The following is a 23,653-nucleotide window of genomic DNA, read 5'->3' as shown; positions in this document are numbered from 1 at the left end:
ACAATAACTGATACCTAGAGAGAAAACTTGAACTGCCTTGGTAGACAACTCAGAGGGACTGGGGGCTGTCCTATAAACCTTTTTTTTTTTTTTTTTTTAGGTACAAAAACAATAGAGTACAAAATACTGATAAATGAATTGATAGAGCTAGACTTTATGGGGTTTTTTTTGCTAGAAATATAAATTAATATAAATTATTTCAATATAAATTATTTGCCTTCCTTTAAATTTTATATGTGTAAAGCTTTGAGAAAATTTGTTCCAACATATCAATAAACAATAGGAAAGAAAAAATATTTTTAAGCAATATCATCAGATTTTTATTACAAGCAAAAGATAATTGCATGGTGTCCCATCTTTAAAAGTTACATTAAATCTTCTATTTGATAATAATGCCATCCTTTGCCAATTTTGGTGAAATAAAACATTAGGAACTAACTGATCCGGAAAAGTATTTGTTACCTAGTCATATGGATCATTCACTTTCTGGGAATTTTCCTAAAAAGTTACTGCCAAGATTTTATAACTTTTAATTACTACTGTTACCCTTTCACTCAAATGTACCTTGCTTGATATGTTAAATTCATAAGAGGTTGAGGAAATTGGAATATCGTTAATTTCAATATGTATTTGCTCACACTTCTTATGAATTACTTTTTGTCATATGTTTTAAATATATTTTATTAACAATTTAGAGTTGTAGATATGGATATTTCAGTTTTTTTTTTTTTAATGTCTGTTCTGTACCCTAATTGGCAAAGCCAGACAGACAAGTAGGTAAATCCAGCTTACTCACTGCCAGAAAACATTTCATTTCATTTGTTTTCAGTCAAAATCAGTGTGTTAATGTGTAATGCAGCTCTCTGACATCTCATTTATGAATGTCAATTCCAATGTTAAGTCATGGAATTCTTTCTGAATTTGTTGCCTAATGCTGTAGCTTCAATAATTCTTACTGATGCTTTCTTTGCTCTGATAAAATTCTACTTCAGGAGTAATTCTTCTTCTTCTACAAGAGTAGAGTTTTGGAAGAAGAAGGTCAATACTGAAAAACTCTTATAATTCTAGATTCCTCTCAATAATAGAGGTGAATTCAGAAGATCTCCAAATGGGTCAAACACTGATTCTAATGCTTCACCTTGTGCTTACAAACAAAACAGGAGACACTAACTCTCTCTTTCTCTCTCTCTTTCTCTCTCTCTCTCTCTCTCTTTCTCTCTCTCTCTGTATATATATATACATATATATATATATGTATGTATATATATATACGCACACACACACAATATGTCATCTATGTCTGTATCCATCTATCCATACCAACCAACTTACTATATAACTATATAACTAACTATATAACTATATAACTAATCTATATAACACAAAGACCTCTGGTGGTACCTCAATAAAAGATTCTTCAGAGACACAAGTTTTTCCAATTGCCATATACAGTGACCCAGAGTTTTTTATACCCTTTAAAGAAATGTACATTGGTAAGTTTATTCCAGAGTTTGTGAGTGCTTTGCATTCTTTTTCAAAGTGGAGAAAAGCTACTTTTAAAGGTAGATTGAAAGGTGAATCAACCTGATACTTGTACTGTAAGTACAGATGAAATTTAAGAAAGAGTACAAGGGGAATTGAGGGTCTCAATATTGATTTCCTAATGTTATGTTTGGAAGGATCTTTGTTCATTGGGGTACAAATATAGTTGCAATAGACAACTGAAAATATAGGCCTAGCCGATAAAAAAGGTGAAAGAGATGCAGATTTCTGCCTTACAAAAATTGAGGAGAGTAGAAATAGTAGTTATATAAGGAGTATTGATTCATTTATTCCTTGTGTTAATTTTTCTTCAAAGAAGATTGGAGGATGAAGTTTTGTGTTTATAATATAATATTTTTAAAACTGAACACAGTGATTCACAAAGAATAAGAATCAATAAATAGTGTTAATAAATAAAATTTAATAATAAATTAATTGAAATAAACATATTTGATATAAACATTCTTTGTCTTTTTCTATTAAAGTTAATACTCTGATGGAAAGTTAATACACACATTTAAAAAGGAGTGACTAGTAGAGAATTACAAGTAATATTGATAGATTGGGTTTCTATTTAAATTAGAGAAAATATTTCAATAACTGTAAATCTAAAATTGACAATGATAAATTGGATAGCATTTAAAGTTTAAAAATGTTAAGTGCTTTCTTTGTGATTTTTATACAATTTAAAATGAATGAAATTCATTTATTACTTAGGGTAAATTTAACTAGCCTGATGCCATTACATTTTTTAGATGGAAAAGTTGAGGAAAAATGGCATATTTCTGAAACTTTTAAGCATTTTTATGTAAAACTCAATAATGTAAATACAGATCTAACCTCTGCAATTAAAAAAGGTAGACTAGAAAGAACAACTCAGAACTACCCCTTTGATCAGTCAACTTAATTTAGATGATCTGTCATCACAAAGACATTTCTGAACTTATTCAACTAGTACGTGTTTAAACATGTGGATTCACAACCTTTCCCTGCCTGTATGAATGAGTGATATACACATCCTTATAACCAGTTAGGATAATATGTATTTGTTAAAATTATTATTTTAAAAAGTCCTCTATTGAATTATCTCACAAATACAGTAACAGAGATGATAAATTACCTTTATCACATAATGTATCTCTATAAATGAAATAATGCAAGTATAAGTATTTTGTTAATATATTCTTAAGTATATTTCTGTTTGTCAGAAGAGAAATGAAGCCTTAATTATCATATTAGGTTATATTTAAAATGTAAAACGTTCACATCACAGTATGCATAAATATGGTTATGATTTTTATCAGAATCTGTAAGGAAGAAGTCAAAGCTCAGGAGACCTATGGAAAAACTGCTACTTACTGAGACAATGATTACTGTATGGAAGAAAAATATTATCACAATACATTTTCAATTGTTATTGATAATTTAAGAAGTAAAGTGAATTTTGACATTCCCTTCATCTGGTCTAGAATGTTCATATCAGTTAAAAATTAGGAGATTAGCCTTTTATGAGAACTCTAAAAGCCTAGTACTGCACATACAGCTTGAAAGAAAGAAACAAAGAAAGAAACAACCAAACAAACAAAGAGAGAGAGAGAGGGAGGGAGGGAGGGAGGGAGGAAGAAGGAAGGAAGAGAGAAGAAAGAAATCACAACTGGATAACTGTCGTGCAGGCTCATAGAGAATTAATGAAATTTCACCTACATACCTTGCAACTGAATCTTATTCTCAGGACTCTGAACCAGAACAGAACTGACAGAATCTAGGTTGTCATAGTTACTGCAGCCAAGAGGACCCGTCCGTGTTTCTGTTACCTAAAGAACAAAACATCAACTTTATTTTATATACCAGACTTTACCATGTTCTTTCCATTCAATGTAGTTGTCACACACTGATATTATACATCTGACAGTAAATATCACTAAAAGGTCTAGGATCTGATACACACCAATAGTACACCTAAGCACAGAGGAGACAAATGACGCCCTTTGTCTTCAATTCCATTTCCTTCTCTTTGGCCAGTCATCCATCTTCAGAGAAAATAATGGAAGCCCTCTTTGGTCAACAACATCCTTCATATAAGCTCACTGATTTTACCCAAGATAAGACAGAGCATGCTTTTAGGTAGAGAGCAAGTTTGACTCATATGAGAATTATTTTTTGTTTGTTTATCTTTCCTCAATAAATCAAAACCATTTACCGGGCTACGGTCTAAAGACTGATATTATTATTGTATTCTTCTACTTAAAAATCTATAATTTCCCATTCTTTTATGGTGGTATCAATGTCTAAACTCTTCTGCTTGGCTTCCATCTGCCCCACTTCTCCCAGCACGCAGGCGATCTTGCTGTCCAGTTGGACTTTGTTAATTCTATGCCTTTGCTTATACAACATCCTTCACCTTATCCCACCTTTCTCCTTTTGGACTAATTGGTTTTCTCTATCCTCAAGATCAACGTCATGTTCAAACACCCACACAAAGTAGTCCCTAATGATTCCCACTTGCATTACTTCACCATTTCTATAAAGTTATGGTTTGCAGGGCCCAACCTTAGCACTTAATTATGGAATCACATATTGAAGAGTAATTTTTTTCCCATGGGTGTCTTGGATGGATGGTGTCAGGAGATGAGGAGGCATTTAATCAATTATGTCAGACTGGAAATTTGTCCTGAGGATATTTTTTTTAAAACCAAACATTTTAAAGCAGAGGAGTATTGGAATCATTTTTGTGTTTTAAAAAGATGTTCACAACAACCAGAATGGTTTGCAAAACATCATTCAGCTCATTTTATTTCGCAGTTCACAGCCACATAATGGCTTCCCATCTAGCTCAGGGTAAAAGCCAGAGCCCTTTTCCATGGCTAAAAAGATGCCCTATTTTCCAGCTGCCTGTTACCTCTCTGAACTCATCTCTCTTCCACTTTTCCTCATTTACTCCATTCCAAGAACACTGGCTTCTTTGCTGTTCCCCAAACACATGCTAGGTATCCTCCTGCTTCATGATTTTTGACTTCCTGTTCCCGAACCTGGAATGTTCTTCCTCGAAATATTTCTAAGCTCACTCATTCACTTTCTTCAAGTTTTTGTTCAAATGTCTCTCTCTCTGGACTTCTTGGACTAACCTATTTTAAATGAATATACCTTCCCATATTTCCCTCTTCCAACCATTATTTCCTTTGCTCCTTACATTGTTCTATCTTTTCCACAGAGGTTTTCAGCTTCTAACATGCTGTATAATTTACTCACTTAACATGATTATGGGCAACACCTCTTATTAGAATGCAAGCTCCACAAGTGCAGAGAATATTGCCTATTTGTTTACTGAAGTATTCACGGAACATATTATGTTCTGGTATAAGCTCATAGGTATTCATATTGAGACAAAGAGAAGCGGAGAGTGTGAGGGGAAAACCAAACCAAGGAAGATGTTAAGGCCTTTATCAAGATGATGAAGGTCTGAATGGAGCAGTGGCAATATGATTTATCTGAAGAAGATGGATTTTGAAAAACAATTAGAATAGGCAAGATTATGAAACATTGAAAATGTACATGATGGGAGGAGGGAAATGCAACAGAAGTTTCTAGCATAAGTGATAACATTAAGATATGAGGCAAAGAAGCTCCACTGTGAAGAGAATGTAAGGAAGCCTGGTTTTGATTATTTTGACTCTGAGTTGAATAACACTCTTAGTTGGAAACATCCAGTAGAAGAAGTGACAATGTAGATATATTTCTTAGAAGTTACATCGAAGATGGGATTACTATTTTAGGAATCAAAAACTTATAGGTGATAGTCAAAGATAGGGCGATGGACACTTTAGCTCAGGTGCATGGAGGGAAAGCATAATTGTATCATGACAACTCTACCACATTTTCTAAACAACGAGTCCGTTAGAATAACCGAGATTGGCTATGAGCACACAGCAACAATTGGGAATGTGATTTACTCTTTCTCTAACACCACACTGACTTTGTAGTCCTCTACTGCTGTTCTCCAGTGGTGACACAGAATATCCCTTATTTTGTTCAGGAAAATAATTTCTGATGTTGCTATGTGTCACATACATGCATGTGCATGTATACGTGTATATGGTTAATATTAAATATAAATGATTAATCACAAATGAGTAAAAGGAAGATTAAGGTACCAAAGGAAATATTTAGAATTTAAGATCATTTACATCTTCATCTTGTCCTATCAAGTAGCTTAACTATTTTCCCCCAACACACACAAATGTATACACACCACATTAATATAAAGAAATTCCACTGTTTGTCATTTTTAAGGAAGTTTTCTAAATAAAAGTGGCTTAAAGCACATACTCATTGACATAAGAGATCTTAGAAATTGGTATGCAATCTCCTGAACACTTAACCGTTGAAAGAGGATAAATAGTATTATTTTATCTCATTACAGACAGTCCCTTATATTCAGTTACTGTGTTCTTGAGAATAAATTCAGGAGATGTAAATAACAGTCTTATAAACTTAGAGGTTTGAATATCTCTATCTACCTCTATAGCTATAGATCATTTTATTCCCTTACCTTTCACAGCATACAATAATAAAATATAGTATACCCTACTGATGACTTAATTTTGTTCTTTACCATTCACAGCTGACTTCACTGATCATTGTCTGATTTAATATAAAAATTCACAAACTCTAGCACATTCAATGATGCAAATCCATTTTTCCAATTGTATTATATTTTAAGAACCTTACATGTCAGCATTAATAAATGTGCCAATACTTATTTTATATGTTCAATACTAGTGAAAGGAATAAAAATGAAAAGAAAGTAATAAAAACTAGCTTATCGTACAAACAGTTCTATAGAGATGTTAACTCTACCAAAAAATGAATTGTGTAGTTGTGCCACAAAGAGCTTGAACTTTTGTTCATCAGCTGACAGATGAACATCTGATTTTGGAGTCTCCATATATAATGTAACAAAGGAAGAGTTATTCAATAGCTAAACTTAAAAATGATTAAGGGCTTCCCTGGTGGTGCAGTGGTTGGGAATCCGCCAGCCAATGCAGGGGCACAGGTTCAAGCCCTGGTCCGGGAAGATCCCACATGCCACGGAGCAGCTAAGCCCATGAGCCACAACTACTGAGCCTGCGCTCTAGAGCCCACGAGCCACAATTTCTGAAGCCCGCGTGCCTAGAACCTGTGCTCCGCAACAATAGAAGCCACCGCCAATGAGAAGCCCGCCACGGCAACGAAGAGTAGCCCCGGCTCGCCAAAAGCCTGCATGCAGCAAGCAAGACCCAATGCAGCCAAAAATAATAAATAAATGTTAATTAATTGATTAATTAACTTAAAAAATAACTCTAAAAAAATGATTAAGACTGACAATAACCCAGTACTGATAGCATTCAGTGTTTTCATAAATGACATATAGAATGAGAAAAAACATTTTTTTTCACTTATCTGTTGGTGAGAAGATGTTGAAACAGGGAACATTGTTTTTAGGATACAAAAATGATGTCCTTTTTGAGGTGTTACATTGATTTGTGGTTTTATCTGAATATTATGAGGAAAATTAATGTTCTTGAGGGGCTGGGAAATTGAAAAGGGGAGTGGAATGTACAGAAATGGAAGACATGGCTAGGCCAGCTGTGGAATGTAAATTCAAAACTTTTCAAAATGTATTTAGCACAAATTTGTCTTCAAAATGTAACAAATGTGCTCTTCTCTAATTGACCACTTATGTGAACTGTGTTTAAATATATTGTTAAAATTCAGAAAGGATATTAAAAGTATAATAAATGGAAAAAAATGCCCATGTTTTCATTTCAACTTTTCCTATATTGTTTCTATTTCGTTTCATTAAACTGATGCCTATTATTTTCACAGTTGGAGAATTTTACAGAGAGTAAAAGAAAATAAATAATCTTCCTAATTCAAAGAGACGACTTGGAAGTAATTATGTAAACAATAATATAAATTCAACTTTATTTAGGTTAAAATAAAGTGGTATAGATAATTCAGTTGGAAATAAAAAGTCGTTGTTATTTTTGATCAAATTTTCTGAGTCTTACACATTCTTAAGATAATATCATGCCACAACAATGCATTGGAGTTATAAAATTAATTCAGCAAGAATTAGTTGAAGAAAAACTATCTCAAGCAAAAAAATAAACTATCTCAAGGAAAAAAAAAGAAAAAAGTTAAAACAATGAAAAAAAAGTGGGACAAAAAAAGAATAAACAAACAAAAACACATCACATTCCTAAAGGAAAATAGAACTACTAGTACTATAGTACTATTAGAGAGTCCATTGTCTTAAAATTAACACATTATATATATTTAAAATATTTCCAGTCAAAATCATAATCATGTTATATAATTTGAAGAAAATAGACTTAAACGAGAATGCTCAGGTCACCATCATAACTCCACTGCTTACTAGAGAGGAACCGATCTAAGATTCAAGTTTCTGTCTGGTGAAATGGGTAAAATTTTCTTACAGTGTAAAGAGGTTGTGAAGAAAAATGAGATAATCCATGATATGTGCTTATCATGGGCCTGGACCACAGTAATGATTTCATAGTAAATGTAAAATGTGTGTAAATGTTTACTATTAAAAGGCAGAGGCACAATAACTCTATGGTAAACTTACTGGAATCATTCATAGCCCACCTCTCAATTAAGGCTGTAAAATCCTATTATTTTTTCTGACATCAGTGCTGCATGTTAACATTTTTCTCTGTAGACAGAGAAAGGGTGCCTGTGTTTTAGAACATCCTAAATCAAACTAACCCTTAAATGAGGCTATGCACAAATTTTGTATGTCACATCGATAAGCAAATCAAGTACAATATAGTAAGAATAATCCACAACAAGACTAAATCAGAAATATTGGTATAGAAAAAACAATGGGTTGTTCAACTGCATAGAACAGAAAAGAACATGAACGGAAAAGAACAGCAGCAACTATACTGAAAATAGAAAAAGTTTCCTTATCTCTAGTGTAAGAGACAATCAAGGAGTCTCTCAAAAAAGTATGCTTGTATAAGAAAATCTTTATCCACACTGAATGAAAAAAGTGAAAGAAAATGTATACGCACTTTGTAAAATTATACATACACACATATTATAAATAGCTCTGTGAACCTCCTATTGCTCTAAGCTTTTTTCAAAATGAAACAGTTTTAGTTCACCATTTTAATTGAACTGATTATTGTTTATCAACAACATAATAAAATGCATGATTGTATGAACAGTGTATCTCTTATTGCAAATCTGTAAATATACATTTTTTAAAGTTTATAATGTTCCTAGAAATTTTATCTGAAATCAAGAGGGAGAAATATTTTTACCTCCTAAACTCAAAGAAAGACAGGAATGTGTCTATTCTCTATTACAATGACTTGTTATCTATAAACTATTTATTGATCATATGATAATACATATGGAATAGCAGGATTATCGTTTGTTCCAAAATGTCATTTTTAATGACAAAATTAATAAATATGCATGTTGGAAATTCAAGCAATGAAATAAATTGAAAAGCCCAGAGGAACAACTACTTTCCCCTGATTATATATTTGTCCTCATCTTTTTATCAGACTTGAAAATGGTTAAAATTAGGAGCAACTGCTATTCATGGCCATCGTTTATTCACAGCACCAAATTTTCATGTGCTTACATTTTTACAGCCATTTTCTCCTTAAAAAATATTGCATTTAATTTGTTTCAAAATTATATTAGAGTATATTGAAACAGTTTTTGAATAATTTCATATCACCATTGATTATGTATATGAAACAACAGAAGTATAGAAGCTAAGTACAATCTGGCTCATTTACAAAGAGTTATGTGCAGAGAGAGGATCTAGTGTCTCCCTTGTGGATTTGATTATCTCTTCTAGAGACCTACATCTTAGCTAGATAATACAAAAGAAATGCTAATATTTAAGATAGGATCTTGCCTATCTCATATTATAGTAAGAGAAATGCATTTATACAGGGGGCTGGGGTAGAAGGAGCAGTGAAATTGGTTACTGGTACCTACATCTGGATGAACTGCAGTACCACATACTGTGGACCACATTCTTTTTTTTTTAGTGTGGACCACATTCTTCCGTATTTCATTCAAAAATGCCATACAGGGCTTCCCTGGTGGTGCAGTGGTTGAGAGTCCGCCTGCCGATGCAGGGAACACGGGTTCGTGCCCTGGTCCAGGAGGATCCCACATGTCGCGGAGCGGCTGGGCCTGCGCGTCTGGAGCCTGCGCATCCGGAGCCTGTGCTCCGCAACAGGAGAGGTCACAACAGTGAGAGGCCCGCGTACCGCAAAAAAAAAAAAAAAAAAAAGCCATACAATATATATAGTACACTTCAAATGCCACTTCTTCCAGAAATAATCTTTTTAATCTTTAATCACCTAACACACTTAAAAATTTTTTTTGTTAAGAATAAATTAGAGGACATCAACCATATTTGTCTCATATTGAACTTTCAATGTCTTAACAAGTTTTCTCACTTAATATAAGAACTGGCAATTTTTTTCAAATAAAAATATATTATTGTATAAATTTTTCCTCAAAAGTTATTCATTTTACTATCTCTTTCTTTATTAAAAAACATCAGTTAGCATCATTGAAATCTAATAAGTGACTCATATCCAGAATATATGAAGAAATCTATAGGACTTCTGGTTTCCAGTTCTGCATATATGGAGGTTGGAAGTCACTACTCCCTCCTAACAACAAGTCAAACCCTGACAATAATAAAAACAGACTGAACAATCAACAACTCTTCTTGGACCCATCAGAGAAGGAAGCAAACTGCTACCCACAAGATTGGAAAGACAGGGAATACAGGGAGTCACAGCTCAGAGTAGAAACTTGAGAGTTGAAACAAGTATGGAAATCAGTGCTAAGGTAAGAAAAACTGAACTTCCACTGACAAATGGCTACAGAGTAAGTGTGTGGAAAAGTCTGGGAGTTAAAAACTCCAGAGGGACCCAGTCATAAAAAGAGTCCTCATCATATTTTGAGATTTACCTCCAGGGGCTCAGTCAGGTTCCTACAGTAAATATTAAAGAAAAGTCCCCTCTTGCTTCCCACAGTGCGAGGGGAAACGGAACCATTTTGAAATACTGTGGAGCACTCTGCTCTCCTCTGCCCTCAGGGGAAACTAGTTAACCAGAGCCTAACTCTCTGTGGGACTTTCTGAGCCTAACTGACCTAGGGGAAGGGGAATACCTAATTCCAGCCCACTTTAGCCATCTTGTCCCACTCCAGGGGTGAGGAAGAAAAAAACTGAGAAACTCTCGTGAAGTTTACAGTCCAAAGGCATAGGCTCCATAAAAGACAGACCAAACTATAGGACCATGGAATGCTTCCCCTTCCCCACACCTCATCATCACATTACTAAAGGCCTGTTTATAGTAGCTCCTTTTACCCAGTACATCATGTCCAGCTGTCAAGAAAAAAAGTACAAGTTATACCAAAAGGCAAGAAACACAATCTGAAGAGACAGAGCAAGCACAAGAACAAGGCATGACAAAGATGCTGGAATGATCAGATCAAGAACTTAAAACCACTATGATTAATATGATAAGGGCTCTAATGGATAAAGTAGACAGCATACAAAAACATAGACGATATAAGCGGAGAGATGGAAATCCTAAGAAAGAATGGAAAAGAAATGCTAGAGGTAAAAAGCACTGTAACAGAAAAGAAGAATGCCTCTGACGGGTTCATCAGTAGACAGGTCTGAGGAAAGAATCTCTGAGCTAGAGGATATATCAATAGCATCCTCAAAAATCAAAAGCAAAACCAACAAAGACTGATTAAAAAAAAAAAACAGAATAGAATATCCAAGGATTGAGGGACAACCACAAAGGGTGTGACACAAACATAATGAGAATACCAGAAGAAGAAAGAGAACAAGGAACAGAAAAAAATATTTGAAGCAAGAATGACTGAGAATTTCCCCCAAATTAACGTTCAAGATCAAACCACAGATCCAGGAAGATCAGAAAACACCAAGTAGAAAAAAATGCCTAAAAACGATACTAGCCATATCATTTTTAAATTACAGAAAATCAAAAATAAAGAAAAAATCCTGAATGAAGCCAGAGGAATAAAATACGTTACCTATAGAGGAAGCAAGATACGAATTACATCTGGCTTCTCCTCAGAAACAAAACAAGTAGACATTGAAATATTTACAGTGAAATATTTATGGTGTTGAAAGAAAAAAACACCAACCTAGAATTTTGTACCCTACAAAGTTAACGTTCAAAAATGAAGGAGAAATAGACTTTCATACACAAAAATTGAGGAAATTTGTTATCAGTAGACTTGCCTTGCAAGAACTATTAAATGAAGATCTTCATAAAGAAGAAAAAATATTATAGGTCAGAAACTCAGATCTATATAAAGTAACAAAGAACATCAAAGAAGGAATATGTGAAGACAAAATAAAAACTTTTTATTTTTCTTATTCTTCATTGACCTAACTGATAATAGTTAATTCAAAATAATAATACCAAAAATGTATAAATTATGTATGTTTACATATATATCTTATGAGTATATATATCTTATGTGTGTATTGCATATACATATATACACATATGTGTATATATATATAAGTGAAATGAATGACAAAAATGATAGAGTAATACAAGGGATGGGAGGGAAAGTTAAGCTTATTTTGTTATTATAAGGTACTCACACTACCCATGAAGTGGTATAGTGTTATTTGAAAGTGGACTTGAATTAGCTATAAATGTATATTGCACACTCCAGGATGATGACTAGAAGATGTTAAAAAAAAAAAAGAATTATAACCAATATGTTTCAGAAGGAGAGAAAATGGAATAATATAAAATGCTCAATTAAAACTACAGAAGGCAGACAAAGAGTGGAGGACAAAAAAAGGAAAAAAGAACAAGGGCAACAAATAGAAAACATTAATGAATATGGTAGATATTAATGCAGCTATATCAATAATCACTTGGAACATCAATACGTCAATTAAAAGACAGAGATTGTCAAAATGGAGCAAAAAATAAGGCCAAACTATAGACTGTCTACAAGGAACCCACTTTAAATGTCAATCTACATATAGATTAAAAGTAAATAAATGGAGAAAAATACACAATGCTAACACTAATCAAAAGAAAGTAAGACTATAATTACATAACTCTCTTTTTTTTTTTTTTTTGTGGTACACGGGCCTCTCACCGCTGTGGCCTCTCCCGCTGGGGAGCACAGGCTTCGGACGCGCAGGCTCAGCGACCATGGCTCACGGGCCCAGCCGCTCCGCGGCACACAGGATCCTCCCGGACCGGGGCACGAACCCGCATCCCCTGCATTGGCAGGTGGACTCTCAACCACTGCGCCACCAGGGAAGCCCACATAACTCTCTTAATTTCAGACAGAGCAGACTTTGAAGCTAGTAAAGTAACAAGGGATAAAGAAGGGCATCACACAGATGAAAAGTCAACTCTCCAAGAAGATATAATAACACTTAATATGTATGTGCCTAGCAACAGTGCATCAAACTATATGAGGCAAAAATTAATAGAATTGTAAAAAGAAATGGATGAATCCAATGGCTTAGTTGGAAATTTCAACACCCTTCTATTAGAAATGGACAGGTACAGCAGGCACTAATGTAAGTAAACCTTACTTACAACTTACTGTTGTAAACGAACAGTAAGATGGCAACAGCAATACTTAAAAAAACACTTGACAAACAGACAACATTAGCATCTAATGATCATGAAACTCTGCAATTTCCTTATCAGGGAATTTAAAAGAACAATGAGGTAGCATTATCCATTCCCAAATGTCTTAAAATAGTATAATGATAGAATACGCCAAGTGCTGATAATAATGCAGAAGAAGTGTAATTCTTATACACTGCAGCTGGGAGTGTAAATTAGTACCACCTCTTACACTTTAGAAAATTCTTTGAAACTATCTACGTAAGCAGATGGAGGCAAATCTTATGAGCCCGACCTACAGCCAACAAAAATATGAACATGTGTGTAACCTAAAGGCACATGCAAAAAAAAAAAAGACACATGCAAATAGGTTCATAGCAACACCATTCTCAATAACCCCTAACAGAAAAAAAATCAAAATGTTAATCAATAATTCAATGTATAAGTAAATTGAGGATTTGAATACTGTACCACAATAATAATAAATTAAAGTCAATGGCACAGAATAACTTGAATGAATCTCACAAATATAATGTTAAGTGAAATAAGCCACATATATTATGCTTCCTCCAATATGAAGTTCAAAGTCAGACAAAAATAATTTATGATGTTACAAGCCAGGATGGTGGTAACACTTTGTGAATAGAAGTTATAGTAGAGGATACAGGGGGACTTCTTGGATTCTGGTAATGTTCTGTGTTTTATATAGATGATTGAAGTTCAAATGTGTTCCAATCTCAATACTACGATTGTGCACTTTTCTGTATATATGTTATATATGAGTAAAACATTTACCAATAAAAGTTGGTTAATATTATTCTCCTCATGAATTACATCAGGGCAGGTACCATGTCATCTACATCTACATCTGTATGGATATCTATGTATCTATCTATCTACCTATCAATTTATATTATATCTGTCTGTCATCTATCTATCCATCAGTCATCTATTTATACTACAATACTAGCTTGGATCTTTGCACATGTGTCCTTTCAAATTATTATTATAATGTGATTTTGTAAAAAAAAATGTGCTAAAATCTGACACTGAATGATTGTGAAAAACAAATGACTTATTTTTAGATTATTAACATAATAGCTTACTTAATCAAATTAAATCCCTTTTAATCATCTTAAAATATCATATTTATTTTATATTTTTTCAAGGCCACAATTATGTCTATTCTATAATTGCACATATGCACATGATAAATCAATTCTATACACTAGGCACTAACTTATAGATTAATCATTCATTTTTATTTTATAGTTACTCATAATTCCAAAATATATACTTATCTCTGATAAAAAGAAAATAGCCTTTTCCTAATAATCTCATCTATAGGTATAACAATCAAATTATGATTATATAAGCAAGCTAATTAAATATTCCATTTTTCCTAATGGGAATTAATTTTTAAGTTTACTTTGGTTAAAAGTTTTGAAATCCTTTGCAAATAAATCATTGTTTGATATTAAAAAGATAAGAGTTTACTGAATTTCTATAATTAATACTCAAAACAGAAACCCTAATAATGACAACAGTATCAGAAAAAGATCCCATGGGTCTCTTTGGAAAGACTTCTGAAAGCAACGATGTTTTAAACAGAATTAAAAGCACTATTTCCCAAGAGTAGAACGTTATTTGAGAGAGTAAATATACTAAGAATCAGGAGACTGAAACCCTCAAGATATTTTAATATCTTACTCTTTTTTCTTATCACAAAATTTTCTTTGTTTCAATATGGCAATTATAAAATTATAATCATCTGCTTCCTTTTTTTTTTTTTTTTTTTTTTTACTTATTTAACTGTAAACTCCCTATTCATAGTTAAACACAGTACCTGGCACGTGGTAGAAATTCAATAATTGTGAACCAAATTGGTGGATAAATATTTACCTTTTAGTTAGAAGTCTTTATTTAAAAATACTTTAACATTTTTGAGAACCTCTTGAAGAAAATGGAGCAGTGCTAGCATATATAAATTTTAGAGCTATCAGGAGTCTTAGAAATCATCTAGTCTCACCGTCTCATTACACAAATGAGGTATCTGGAACCTAGGGAAGTTTTACCATCTCCCTATCACATAAGTGAAATGAGCGCTGCAACTGGGTCTTGAACCTCCTGACTTATAAATCATATACCCATTCCAAATATCATATTGGCTTTCCAAGCTCTAGACTTAACGTTTTTGAAACTTTGCTTGTCTTAATTGATCTTACTCATTCTGTCTCTCTCTTTCACTCTCTCTACCAATAAAGTTAAAACAAAGAACAATTTAATTGGTCTGGATTGAAGTACAAGTCAATTAGCATGGTGTAGTATCTTGGTCATTCTCATGAACAATAAATATTGCTATGAATGTGCAGTCAATATAACTTTGATGGGAAGCCAAATGAGTTAGCTTTTATTCTAAGTATTAATTTATTAATGCTTTGAAATATAACTTCCCACATATTCTTAAATTACTCTAGCCCAGACTTCTGAAAAGAAAAATACAAGTGTTGATTAGTTTCTACTATGTCATAAAACAGTATGCTTGTTCTGTTCCTACACATATAGGATCTTTTACCATTGCATATGGCTAAATCTATCAAACAAAAAGCTTTAGAACATGTTGATACCAAAAAAAATGTAATTTTGTATATATAAATTTATATATATAGTATATGTTATAATTGATTATATGTGATAATTATATCATATGATATAATACTTAAACGTATAATTTTATGTATGCAGCTATATAAATTTTATATATTATAATATATAAACTATAGTTAAGTACATATGAAACTATATCATATGATATTATATATGATAATTATAAATTGTATATAATTAGAAATTAAATACATATATAACATCTGTTTCTTTCAAATGTGAATATTGAGTTAAAAGACATTTTACCATTTTTTTCTTCTGCCAGTCATTAATTTTTATTTCAAAATTTTACTAAGAACTTAACTTCAAACTTCAGTTCAATATAGTTCTATTTTTTTATCCTGCTGCAATATTTCTTGGCCTTAATATTTAATTAGAAATGAATTTTCAAACACATTGTTAACTATATGAAGCATATAAAAATATTCATATTGGAATGAATATATCAGTAGCAAAGACTTCCTTAATTTTTAAAATTATTTTATTACTTATAATAGTTTTGTGGGAAAAGTGCAAGTTTGCGTGTAAAATGTATGTTCTCAAGTGAAAAATACAAAAGTATATCAATGCTAAATTTCCTTGCATCTCCACACAATAATACACATGACAGTACATTATTCACAATTAATATCATGATTTAAAATATATTTGACACTGTCAATGTTTTTTGAACCTGCTCCAACAATTTAATCGACGTTTAAAATAGTACATGAGATACAATCAGTGCTCAGACGACTCATGTCTTTACATGAAAATCACAAACATGAATCAAAAATAAATTCAATGTAAAGGAGCAGTACCATTGTTGAATTATTTATCTATGCAAATGACTTTATATTGAAAACTATTTCCCCTAATTCAATTCCCCATAGTTTCAATAGATAACACACTATCAACTATTAGAATCATAGATTTATAGGATTGTGGGGTTTTTTGACACTTTAGAAAATTGAAGTATAGCTGAAGAATTGTATTCTTAAAAGCTATCTAGAGTTTATTCTAGGGAAGAACAGTGATACTTTAAATGTGAGGATAAAAAGTATAATTATAAACTATATTAAGTTATGTATATAAATTATAAAATATAAGGAATGAGAAACAATGTAGATAAAATATGTAAAATAAACTATTAAGTTTTGAGGAGAGTAATACAAAACACATGGCACACATTTAAATTAGGGAGAAAACAGAGTATGTCTTCTTGGAGAGCAATTGCTTCAGTGCAATTTCCACTTATACTAGCTACTGTGAGTCCAGGCATGGCTACAATGATTGACCTATTTTCTCATACCCTACAAATTATCCTCTATCAAAATAACACACATGTACATGACCCACAATCACCCCCAGGTAAACCTGTTGAGAAAGACTGTGTGTGCCCTTTGAGCACACGTTAAAATACAAAATTGCACAGGAAGCTAGAAAAGAGTTTTCTCAGGTTCTTAAAGTGTCTATTCAGTGTGATATGGAATAAGGTGAACTGGACACAATTTAGTCAGAAGAAGTCCAAATAACATCAGGACTCCTTTATGCTTAAACCATGGTTATCATGGAATTTAAATGTGTGGCAGTTGATTGGTCTTGGAGAGGCCAAATCTATATGCTCACCCTTACAGATGTTATTTTGATTTATTTTTTAAATAACACAAAGCTTAAGATCACAGCAATTTTAAGAAAAGTATAGCAAAAAAAAAGAAAAAGTTTTCATTAGATTTCTTTTCTTTTTGGCTTTCTGGGTCTTTTATTTGTACGTATGTATGTCTGTCACCCCCATGAATGGGCCCGGGAGGATCAACTGACCTCCTAGAACACTTCATGCAGTGAGGGGATGGGGTGAAGAAAGAAAGAAGGAAGTGATTCTGATGCAGGGGTCACCCTCCACCCCTCCTCACTGGTGCGGTTGGGCGGGGAGAAGGGAGGGCCTGATTGTCCTCGTGGCTCAGCGTTGCGGGAGACTGGGGCCGGGTGTGGAGGAGGAAGGGCCAGGCTGAAGGCTGGGCTGTTGGCGTCTCCTCCCACCGTTCACTCTGGGCTTGGGTTTGCCATGGCTTCCTTTGGTCCAAGTTTCGGCCTGGTGCTTAGTCCTGTGTCCTGTCTGGCTATTGGCCCAGAGGCCTTTTTATGCTGCTGCTGCTGCAGGGCCAGCTGCGTGGCCCAGATTCTCAGTGGCCGCATGTAGGCCAGCGAGCGGAACACCCACTGCTGGCAGTACGCCTCCAGGGTCTGAAAGGCCAGGCCCAGGCGTTCCCCCACAGTACGGTAGCAGCCTTCAGCCATCTGGAAGCCTTTCCAAGTCAGGCCCTCTTGGATCATGGTGGCTGCCAGCCCGTAGCCCACAGCCACACAGACTTCATCAGACTGAACACTGGATCAGGAACACCATGGACTGCATTCCATTCAGAGCTCCCATGGCCCCTCCTGCAAAGGCCTGGACATTGAACTCAAAGATAGTTTGGAGAGCACGGACCACATGTGGGGTAGGAAATACCTCACTGTCTCCTTCTCCTAGGCCACTGGCCCTCAGGAACCACTGGCCAGCACACTGGTCAGACATGATGCTATAGGACTGAGGCTGAGCGCTGCATAGTTGCAATAGCGGCCACTCCACAGCAGTCTCTCATAGGCCTCTTGACCCCAGCTAAGAATGGACGAAAATTTGGACCCTGGACCTCCTGTGCCCCACACAGAGCCGCCATCTTGACCATCACAGCCACAGCTGCCAGCCACAGTCCTCCAGAGTAAGCACTGGGGTCTGTGGTGACCCATCCATCATAGGTTTGGTCTGCATAGCCTCCATTCTCAATGAGTTCATCTTGGTCCTTGTCAAACTTCATTTCAGACTCCATCACAGCCAGACACACAGGCTACATGTCCCTCAGGAAGCACTGGTCACCCATCAGGTAACAGTCCCAATAAACCTGCAGCACAAACTTCAAGTTCAGGCCCTTCCAGTCTGCTATTAGATTTCTAACTACATATATATATATATATATATATATATATATATATATATATATATATATATATTTATAAAACTGACATCTTTTAAAAAGCTGCATTTGTGATAGTTATAACTGACAATGTTACATAAATGGTAACCTTGTACCTCATTATATGAAGTCTAAAGGGATATTGTCATTACACTATAATTGGCTAAAAGTTTTCGATGTATTCAATATTCATGTGAAAAAAATAAAGCTTCACCACCACAGGGCAGTTACAAACAACAAACACAGATTGCAAGCTGGTTCAGGGCTGTGGCATGTCACCTGCACTGTGGCAAGAGTTATTAGGCCACCACTGCACATATTAATGCTACTGTGAGCCTGAATGCCACTTCCCCCGGACCTGAGAAATTACACTTTAGGGAACTCAGGAGCCAGAGGTTTTTTTCTGTTGCTTCACATAAAAAATAGATGTAATCTCAAATAGCATTCATTACATTTGTTTTAGAAATGAAAGAAACAGAAGAGGTAAAACATTAAGAATGATTTTACTTTCTTCATTGTTTATTCTATGACTTGCAATCTCATTGCCTTTTAGTTGTTAAAGCTACTTAAAATTATCACGAATTTTAAAACGCAATGGCAATTTCAGAATACAAGTACAATTTTTTTGGAGTTCGTGTAAATCATGATATAAAACTAAGTGTTTTGTAATCATTTTCAACAATGATGTTGTCAGCTATCCTATACAAGTGAAAATTCAAAACTAGGAGTTACATGAAATGCTACATTGACTACAACAACATCACTGAAGAAATGGGATTAGGAGATTCTTCAGCCCCTATTGCCACTCCCTTGGAGAAAGTAATCTCTAACTGCAAAGGAACATGCATGGTTGTTTCCTCTGGTTTTTCTTATTCATTTCCCAAATAGTTTCTGTACCTCTTGATCCAACCACTCCAAGCTATTCCTCTATCTCGATGTGTTTTCTCTCTTCTTTGATGGAGTAAGCAAAGAAGCAGTTAGGCTGAATATACCAAAGATGTTATAGACTCTAACCTACAACTGAGCAAACGCCATTAAGTTCACAAACAAAAACCTGCTGCCAGGACGAGTGAGCAAAGGGTAACACTAAACAGAGCCACTTACTTCATTAATCCTGTTACATAAATTATTTTATCAGTGTATTTCTAAATCTATCCAATCTGCCCAATTGGTACTCACCTGGAGTCTCAGTCAAGCAGTTAACTGTGAGCTGATGCTCCAGATGATATAAACACTAACCAATTGACTTATCTACTTTGCTTCCTTTTGACAGAGTAGCTAAAAATATGCAGATGCAAATGTCAAGTGCTGGAGGAAAAGCACCCATCACCATATTAGAGGACGATGGCAGCTGAATCAAGGGTGCTGCCACTCTATCATGGCTGGTAGGGCATATAAAGCACACTCGGGACAATCTGTCTGTCAAAATGCCAATTGCAAAATGCTCTGCCATACTAAGACACTGAAGCAGGGCACCTGGTTAGAATAGGCTTATGTTGTGTCGCAAATTTAATAAAACTATTTCATCATTATTATTTTTAATTTTCTCCTTTAATTTAGGAGTCAGTAGAGTATCGTAACATTTCCCACAGCTCCCACTATTTTATTTCAAAAAAATACTTTCGCTAAAATTGTCGCATGACTCCTCTGAAATTCCACGTTTAATATGAGTGCTCCGAACTACTTATTAAAACATTTCTTACTGCTTCTGATTAGAAATGGAAAACTTTTTATTATAGTCTTTTGAAGTTTCAGCAGTATTGAATATTTCTGAATTTCTTAAGCATATCAAAAGCTTCTGACTTCAGTTATCTTATTATAATAGTACAACTAAAACCTGTGCACAGACTGGCTAAACTTTCATACCAAGAGTGTCATATTCTTCCATTTGTCACCCAATTAAACAAGCGCCCAGAGAACTGATAAGTGCACCACACTGAAACTCAACAGACTGAGGCATAATTAGAGAGACAGAATTGGATTTCTTGTTTCAACTGTCCATTACAGAAACGGTTCTGTTGTCATTCTTTTCTTTCTTCTTTCCTTTCTTTCTTTTTTTTTCTTCTTTCTTTCTTTCTTTTTTTTTTTTTCCAAAAAATAAATTGGCTTTGCTCACACACAAAACAGTTGGGGCAAATTCAAATTCTTTAGCAACTGATTATCACTAAAAGTCAGCACTAAGATAACTTCAAATGAATTGAAAAACTGTAAGAGAAGGCAGAATCTTATAGTCCACATAAATTACATATGCGTTATTAAAATTCTAAGGGTCAGAAAAAAGCAATACATTGGCCAAGTATGTCAGCAATATCAAAATCATATTCTTCAGTGCTGTTCTCCGTCCACTTTTTTTTAGTTGAAACATAGACTGAGGATTATAATTAAGATAATTCTTTATCATAAAAAATTAATGGAAGCATAACAAAAGTGGCAAGGACAAAGTTTCATTTTCCAAGTATGTGTTTGTGTATTTCCTGGAATAAATTTAGGAGTAAAATAATAAAAAGCCAATGTGCACTCTCACTGAAATCTTTATTTTCCTTTTCTACTACTCTTGCCCAAATCCTATCTCCGTTATATTATTTCTTTCTATCTCCTTCAGAAACCAGGGTGCCAAAGGGACTTCTGGACCTCCATGCCACCTCTGGGACTTCATGGAGGCTTGCCGGCAATAAGCATTTCAGTGAGCCCCAGAAACCACGTGCACTGGAGTCCCCTGTGGTTATAAAGCACCAGGTACGTGAACTTTGAATCTCTGGAGGTTCTCTTTAGACATACAACCAGGTGATTTTCAGCCACACTAAACACTAAAACCCTCCATGTTCACCATCCTAAAGGAGAAAATGATTCTTCAGTGTGTATACAATTTTGATTTTGTATCTATGAACAGTTACAAAGAAAACACCTATTGATTCATATCTCATTCATTTAACATTGTTAGGAAAAGTTTTTTAAAGGAGCAATTTACTCTAAGCAACTCAACCTTGGCTCATTTAATTTTTTTGTAAAAAAGCTTTTGTTTTAATTATTCTCTATGGAAGATTTTCAAAATTAGAAAATAATCTGCCTTTTAAAACAAATTATAATTTCATCTTTCCTTGGCTCAGTTGGAAAACAAGTAGTCTTTACTTGCTAACATTGAGTGTATGAGTATTTGCCCGTGTATTATATGAGGCCTGATGAAAACATCTGAGCTGCTACTTCAGCTGTATTATGTTGAGGTGTTATTTCAGCTGTTTAGGTTGGTTGCCTGCTCCCCCTACTTTACTATAAATTTAATTTCCCTTATTGATACAACCATTGTGTCTCCCACTAGCAGCCATTTTTGTCTCCTGAAAGTCTATTACTAATCTATTATCAGTGAGGAAGTCAGATAAGCAAGCTGGGCAGATTTGTTCCTGAATAGTTTCTATGTGAAAATATGGCAGACGCCATATCCTAAAGATATGGGCTTTAGGAATGGAAATCTCTTTTGACTGATTACTCAGGAGTCTTCTCTACTTGCCTTTAAGTTTTCTGACATAATATAGTTTAGGTTATTGAAAAATAACACTCAAATTTTTTAAAGTGATATATTTCAAATTACAAGTATCAGGATTATGCTTAATCCTATAGTTATGCTAAATTTTCAAGCATAGAGGATGAAGCAATTAGGTTACCAGATAGGGAAAAAAAAAAACCCAAAAGTACAGATGGGAATTAATTTCTATTTCTAGGTTTGTCACCTGTTAGTTGTGTAGCTACAAGTAAGAAGTTGCTGAGATTCCACAACAGCCTCCCCATAGATAAAAATACCTTACCTGAATTATCTTGGGAAAAAATAAATTTTTATATATATTATATTGTATTATATATTATACATATTACATATATTATATACAATGAACTAGTTAATTTCCATACAAATCCAGGTTTTTGTTATCAAAAAAAAACTAAAGACTCCACGGTGTACTTCTCATATTAGTCAAGTTTCTGTTAGCAAGGTGGTAAAGTTCTTAGATATCAGAACTTGTGTATTTGTCCATGTTGATGGATCTGATATCTGAACTGCAAGTAAGAATTGCACTTGACATACATGAGTACTCAATATATAAGATTTTCTAAGAAAGATATTCCAAAGATAGGTAGGTAGATAGGGAGAGAGATAGAGAGATAGAAAGGGAAAGATATCTCAAGAGATCTATATCTGTATCTATATTTATATATAATCTATATATTTGTGTAATCTCTGAAAATGTAGATCAAATTAATTGACAATTTTTAAAGAAAACTATATATTTTGAACTTAAAATAATCAAACAATAAAAAGATGAGTTATATAGAAATATCTGAGTCATTCCTTATGGTACAGTTTTAAGATCTAATGTCAACATAAAGATGCTAAAGTTATTCTACTGTTTACCTGTCCTTAATAGTGTAAAACTGAAGTGAATAGTTTCTGGTCCTCTGTATTATACAGAATGATAATCTATCAAATCAGGTTATACCTCCTCAATATTTCTAAATTTTGCACTCTCAATAAAGAAACCTGGGTTCTAGTCCTAATTTTGTTCTTCCTTTTCTTGGAAGAAATCATCCAGAATAATTGGCCTTAGCTGTCTCACATATAAAAGGAGATAATTTAAGAAGATGATCTCTAAAGCCCTTTGATTAACACCTAACCTTATTTCAAATGGTGGTGGGTGGTAGAGGGAGGTGAAAAAGGATACCCCTTTGGTTTTCTTTTTCTTTTTTTTATTACGGCCTTTTTTTGCCTCT

General features: G+C 34.0%; 1 protein-coding gene across 3 annotated transcripts in view; it reads right to left on the bottom strand.

The window, feature by feature from the left end:
• BRINP3 (BMP/retinoic acid inducible neural specific 3) overlaps window positions 1-23,653 on the bottom strand; it is a gene marked incomplete at both ends in the record, with an annotated part of 396,299 nt that overhangs the window by 147,036 nt on the left and 225,610 nt on the right. For all 3 annotated transcript variants that reach the window (XM_082672168.1, XM_082672169.1, XM_082672170.1), the window contains one exon: window positions 3,251-3,356. In XM_082672168.1, coding sequence (XP_082528294.1) covers window positions 3,251-3,356 — 106 coding nt within the window. The remainder of the gene's footprint in view (window positions 1-3,250; window positions 3,357-23,653) is intronic.

Source organism: Grampus griseus, assembly GCF_964374135.1.
Source record: "Grampus griseus genome assembly, chromosome: 1".
Classification (NCBI taxonomy): Eukaryota; Metazoa; Chordata; class Mammalia; order Artiodactyla; family Delphinidae; genus Grampus; species Grampus griseus.
This window is presented reverse-complemented; position numbering and strand designations above follow the sequence as displayed.